The sequence below is a fragment of the Centropristis striata genome, chromosome 4 (assembly GCF_030273125.1).
Source record: "Centropristis striata isolate RG_2023a ecotype Rhode Island chromosome 4, C.striata_1.0, whole genome shotgun sequence".
NCBI classification, from domain to species: Eukaryota; Metazoa; Chordata; class Actinopteri; order Perciformes; family Serranidae; genus Centropristis; species Centropristis striata.
The window spans coordinates 16,432,830-16,438,829 of NC_081520.1; the positions used below are offsets into that span (position 1 = coordinate 16,432,830).

General features: G+C 34.4%; 1 protein-coding gene across 4 annotated transcripts in view; it reads left to right on the plus strand.

The window, feature by feature from the left end:
• The window catches only part of aplp2 (amyloid beta (A4) precursor-like protein 2), a 69,298-nt gene extending 64,201 nt beyond the window's left edge, over positions 1-5,097 (plus strand). For all 4 annotated transcript variants that reach the window (XM_059330709.1, XM_059330711.1, XM_059330710.1 and 1 more), the window contains 2 exons: positions 95-250; positions 2,912-5,097. In XM_059330709.1, coding sequence (XP_059186692.1) covers positions 95-250; positions 2,912-3,013 — 258 coding nt within the window. In that variant the 3' untranslated portion in view covers positions 3,014-5,097. The remainder of the gene's footprint in view (positions 1-94; positions 251-2,911) is intronic.
• The last annotated feature ends 903 nt before the right edge of the window (positions 5,098-6,000 follow it).

Below are 6,000 nucleotides of genomic sequence, written 5' to 3' on the forward strand. Positions count from 1 at the left end.
CTCCATACAACAGCAAGACAACAACAATTTGAATGTGTCTTCTGCATAAGAAAATCAGCTGACTGTGTTCCTCTCACTTGTTCTTACCTGCCAGGAGTCCTACCGCCCCCTGGGAGAGGACTTCAGCTTTGGGAGCAGCGCACTGATTGGCCTGCTGGTGATCGCCGTGGCCATAGCAACTGTTATTGTGATCAGTCTGGTGCTTTTGAGGAAGAGGCAATACGGCACCATCAGTCACGGCATCGTGGAGGTAAGCCACCTGTTATTTGCAGCAGTGTGTGGGGATTTGTGCAGAGGGTGTGAACTGAAACCTATCTTATTCCAAGTGTCAGATTTAGATTATAGTCAACTGGAAACCCCTACACTGTAAGAAAGAAAACAACTGTTGTTTTAACGGTAAAAAAACAGCAGCTGGTTGCCAGAACTTTACCGCAATAAATACAGTAGAACTTTTTTATATATTATGGTAAAAAGATATTGGCACTGTTGATTTCACGTCTAAGATTGCCATTTTATTCCAATTTTTTACCGTGTAAATAAAAAGTTTTTCCATCAAAAGAAATGCTGTTTTGCCATATGATTGACAAGGAAATATTTACTATACTATAAATGCTGCATAAATTAAGATTTTACCATTAAATATAAAGTATATTTTTGTTGGAGATATGGTGTTAAGTTAGAAAAAGTATATTTTACAAAAAATAAATGCAAAAATTACAGTGATGCTAGTATATATATTACAGTAACATATTTTTGTTACAAACACAGTGCTAGAGTATTTTACAGTAGAATAATGTACTTTTCAAAAAAAAAAAATTGAATATATAATCTGATATATACATTTACGGTGTTTCATTGTTACTGAAACAGAATTAACCCATTTATCATTTTACGGTCTTTTACTGTCATGGTTTAGCAGTTTTTCACCATAAAATCTACAGACATATTTTACAGTGTATATGGCCTATATTAAACACATACATGTTGTTTGTTATGAACATTTACGATTAAAATAGGCTTAGCAGATGAGATTAAACTTGTTCGCTGAGAGTTGCATGTTGGGCAATCACAGTTATTCGCATAATGAACTAATTAATTGCCAAAAACTATCAAAGGCATTATTTAGCTTCTAGTTAACTTGTTTGTGATGTCCAGAAATGCATCTATTACCATGGTGCAGACATGTAACATTTGCTCATGAGCATAATTAGCAGACATTAAGTAAAAAGAAATAAAGAAAGAGAAATAATCATTATTTTTGGCATGTTATTCAACATAGAAATCTTAGAATAAATCTTACTTTATGGTTTTAGTCTACATCTATGTTTGTTTGGCCTGGTGGATGAATTTCAACTTCACAACTTCAGGTTGGGAAATGACAGTAATTAACATAATGTGCTAATTAACTGGTGAGAACTGGAAATGGCTATAACATTGCCTCTAGTTAACTTAAGTGCATGTTTGTGATGTCCACAAATGCATCTGTTACCATAGTGCAGTCATGCAACTTTTGCTCATGGGGCTAATTAATATAAACTATGTAAAAACTAGGCAAAAATCCTCACACATAGCATTATTGTTACTCTTGAATCTCTGTGTTTACTGTCTATGTTTGTTTGTTTGTTTCGTGGCTGAATTTCAACTTGCTTGTTAAGAGTTTAATGTTGGGGAATTTATGTAATTAGCTCATTAACAAGTAAAATACAGGAGAAAATCAAAATCAAAACAGTTGCAGACTTCATCCAAACAAAAATAGATTAAGATTATAAGATCAATTATTTTGTGTTATGTTTATAGCCATTACCTGATTTTTACCATTCTTTTTTTCATAATAATGCATATAATGCAAAAGAAAAAAGGTCATTTCACCATGGTAATAGATTAATTCAGGACATCATTCTAAGTTAACCAGAAGCAAGCTCATTATCACTCATTATCAAGCAAAATACCAGAGAAAATAATTACAGATTTATTATCTGAACAAAATTAGATTAGGATGACCTTTCTATGTTGACTACCATTTCCTGATTTTAACATTATTCTCATGAGGAAAGAAAATGTGACTGCAACATGGTTGTAGATGAAGCCTCAGTTTGACGCTCGTACCACTCTTCCCCGTGTCCACATCCAAAAAAAACACAGAGACCAGCTGGTAAACTTGCAATGTTTACTCAGAAAATGCAGGAAAAATACAAAATGTCTCAAAATGAAATACAATTTGCGTTCTATACACGAAATTAGAGAGTAGTGGAGAGAGATAGAGGGGAGAGATACTGAGAGAGGTCAAAAAACGATACCACAAATCTCATTACCTACTAAATTACCATTACCAAACACTTGCGAGAGTGACACATTAAAGGTACAGTCTTCACAAAACAAAAATATATCCATCCACATATATTGTAAATATCAAAACATGTACATATTGTAAATATTATTATTCTTATTTCTTATGAACTTCAATTATTCTGTTAACAACAAAAAACTGCATTTAGGCTCCTACAATGGTAATAGATGAACTTCTGGACATCACAAACTTGGATTAAGACTCTTGGATCACCTTTCATAGTTAACTAGAAGCAATATCATCACCCTTTCCATTTTTTTGGCAATTAATTAGCACATTATGCTAATTACTGTAGTTGCCCACCAGGCAACTCTTTGCAGCCAAGGTTAATGTCATCTGCTCAGCCTGTAAATGACATTTCAATCATAAAAGTTAATCGGAAACAACATTGCTGGCTCCAATGAATTTCCATTACTATTAAATTATGAGGGGTTATGTAAATGGAGCATTGGGCGAATGCGAAGCAAATTAGATTATTGTCCCTGCATCTTTTGCATACGACACACGCAGCATGTTGGCCTTGTTTAGTTCAGCCGTAACGTGTGTTGTGTGTGTGGCTCGCAGGTTGACCCCATGCTGACACCAGAGGAACGCCACCTCAGCAAGATGCAGAACCACGGCTACGAAAACCCCACCTACAAATACCTGGAGCAGATGCAGATCTAACCAGAGCCTACAGGGGGCGCTGCAGAGTCTGACAGAGGACGGCAACCGAGGGGGAACATACTACTGACCAATAACATATGCTATTGTTAAAATCATTTGCATACATCCAAACTCCATTTACTGGTTTGTTCAAAACAATCCTTAAATAATGCTACTACTTCTACTACTGCTACTATTGTACTATAGAGCTCTTTTTGATCATGTTTCTTTTGAAAAGGTGATGTATCTGCCATTTTGCATTATGGAAAATGTGATTCTGCAGATGTCTCTGTAATTATCAATACAGCTATCTCAGATCAAGATGTATAACATTTCTTCAGACATTTTCTTTTTTTTCTTTTTCTTTTTTTTTTTGAAAAGTGAAATCAAGCAAAAATTTAAATGTTTTTGAGCTGCCATCATCGAACCGGCATACCAGACACTACACTTAAGTTTCCCATCATGCGAGTGTCATTCATGCAGTTTCTGACGGTTTTCTCAAAAAGAATTGGTGTTTTATTTTGTTGTTTTTTCCTCTCAATAGATTGCTTGTATATGAAGGTTCTTTGTACCAATTAAAATGTATAGTGAAACAACAAATGAGAAAAAAATGAAATCATGAATTATTTACTTTCTGTTCTTTGTTATGATAAACAGACAAAATATACATATACAGTTTAAATATATATAAGAATAGATGTTTTTATTCCACCTTTTTTTTCTCCCAGGGAAGAGGTTATGAGTGGGTTTAGGGTTCTTAGCTTAGTGGGCATGAGTTGTGTTTGCAGGCACACTGTGAGAAAGAGTCGGGGAAGGGGAAGGTGTGCACAGACCCCCAGCTCAAACACATCAACACAAACCTACTCTGAACCCTTACTAAGTGAATGTCATGATATATCCCCTCCTACACACACAAACACATGTTTAATCAATAGGGAAACAGCTTAAATCGATAGATTAATCATACCTATTGATGTGTTACATAGTTGAATGTATCTTGGAAGCTTTTTTTTCCATACTATGTCCTTGACAGGTTCCTATGTGGCTTTGATTTTAATGCACTGTCACAAACATTGTGACAGCGACCGATGACATGCTACAAACTGACAAACAAGTGTTGTTGTTGTTTTTTTTGTTTATTGTTATTTTGCACAAATTACCCGAAGCAAAAACCAAGTACCAGGAAACCTATTTTGAAGCAAAATTTTGGGGATGATGTACACACGTTTGTTTGTTTTTTGGAGCAACTGTTTGCTTTGCTGGTCATAAAGCATATAACAGTCTGGTAGATCAAAAAACAGGGCCGGCATACAGCGTAAGCCCATCTGCCACCAGAGGGCATCCAAATTAAGTGAAAATGTATCAAATTTGGTGGATTTGGGGGTGCTATGTCTCATTTTTAGGATTGCAACAAATGCCAAATAGGTTATTTCTCAACCTGAATATACCAAACCTGGAGATCATTACAAGTAATTTGGTGGATACTCAAAGTTTTTTTTAGGTTTTGGAGGGAAGCTTAACAAATTTTGCTCTCTGGATTTTGGGCTTTGGGTACTGAGATAGCTTGAGCCGGCCCTGGATCAAAGCCAGTTGAAGACAACTCGGAGCTGGAGGGCTGTGCAGGCAGACAGAGACACACAGAAAGACAAGGCTTGGAGAGCTGGTTTCTGAGAAAAAAAAACCTAACTTGTGTATTTTTACAGGTAGAGAATGACACAAACAAGTAAACTGAATCCTAGAATCCTCTTTTCTCTCTCTCTCTTAGTATTGTCTTTGTATGCCTGTATAGTTGATGTTGCAATCATGGCTTTTTTCCGGAGGATTACCTGTGGTGTGCATTGTTCTTATATGAAATGATATGATATATATTTTTAAGTTTGTTTTCTTGTTTTCTATTTTTTCCTCTTCCTGTGACAGTATCTCTGTATGCGACTGTCTCACTATGCACCCAAACGGCTTCAATCTTGTAACTGCCTGCTTGATTGTGGGAAGGGACTGGGAACTAATATAATATGCATATTAGTGATTTAAAAAAATGATTGACACCAATGGAAACAGATTTATGGTTACAGGGGGGATACACATCAATAAACTCACAACTTCCATATGGATGTGTCGTCTTTTCATCTCTACAGACAGATCGATAGTACTGTATAATTGTTATTCAATATAAGACAAAGAAAAACCAGCAAATATTCACATTTGAGAAACTAAAATAACTTTTTTTGGTTTCATTTCTTGAAAAGTACTTGATTATGAAATAGTTGAAGATGAATTATGTACTGATCAATTAATCATCTAATTATTTTATTAATATTATTTTAAGGTTGTGTATACTTGGTTATCAGATAATTAAGGCTGGTTTTCTTTTCCTTAATAATCTATTTATTTAATTTTTCAGGGTTGTTTTGCAAGTAATATAGAATTATAATTTTGCAGGATTTTACTTAGAAATTCAATTTTATGTAAATGTATACTTCTACACTAATTCTCAGAAGAAAAAACATTTAACTTTTTTTACTTTACTTCATTTTTCTTACAGCTTATGCTACTTTTCAGATGTAGATTATTAATAGGCCTTCTTTAATAATATATGAAGACATATAATATTAATATTCTGTCTCATTTCTGATTAGTGAGATGTTACGATCACCCCAGTCTCCCCAATTTCTTTCACCACTAGGTAAAGCCTTGTGGTTGTCCTGTATTTTATATTAAATAACCAGGGGTGGAAAAGGGTTCAGATCCTTTACTTAAGTGAAATATAATACCACACTGCGAAATTACTCCACTACAAGTAAAAATCCTGCATTCAAAACTTACTTAAGTAAAAAGTATCACAATCAAAATCTACTCACAGTATCAAAAGTAAAAGCACTTATGCAGATTGGCCCCACTCAGATTGTTTTATATATTCTAAATATATTGTTAGTTTATTTGTATTGAAGCTTTTATGTAAGAAATACTTTCATTCTCTCACACTGTAAAAAATGTCTGTAGATTTTATA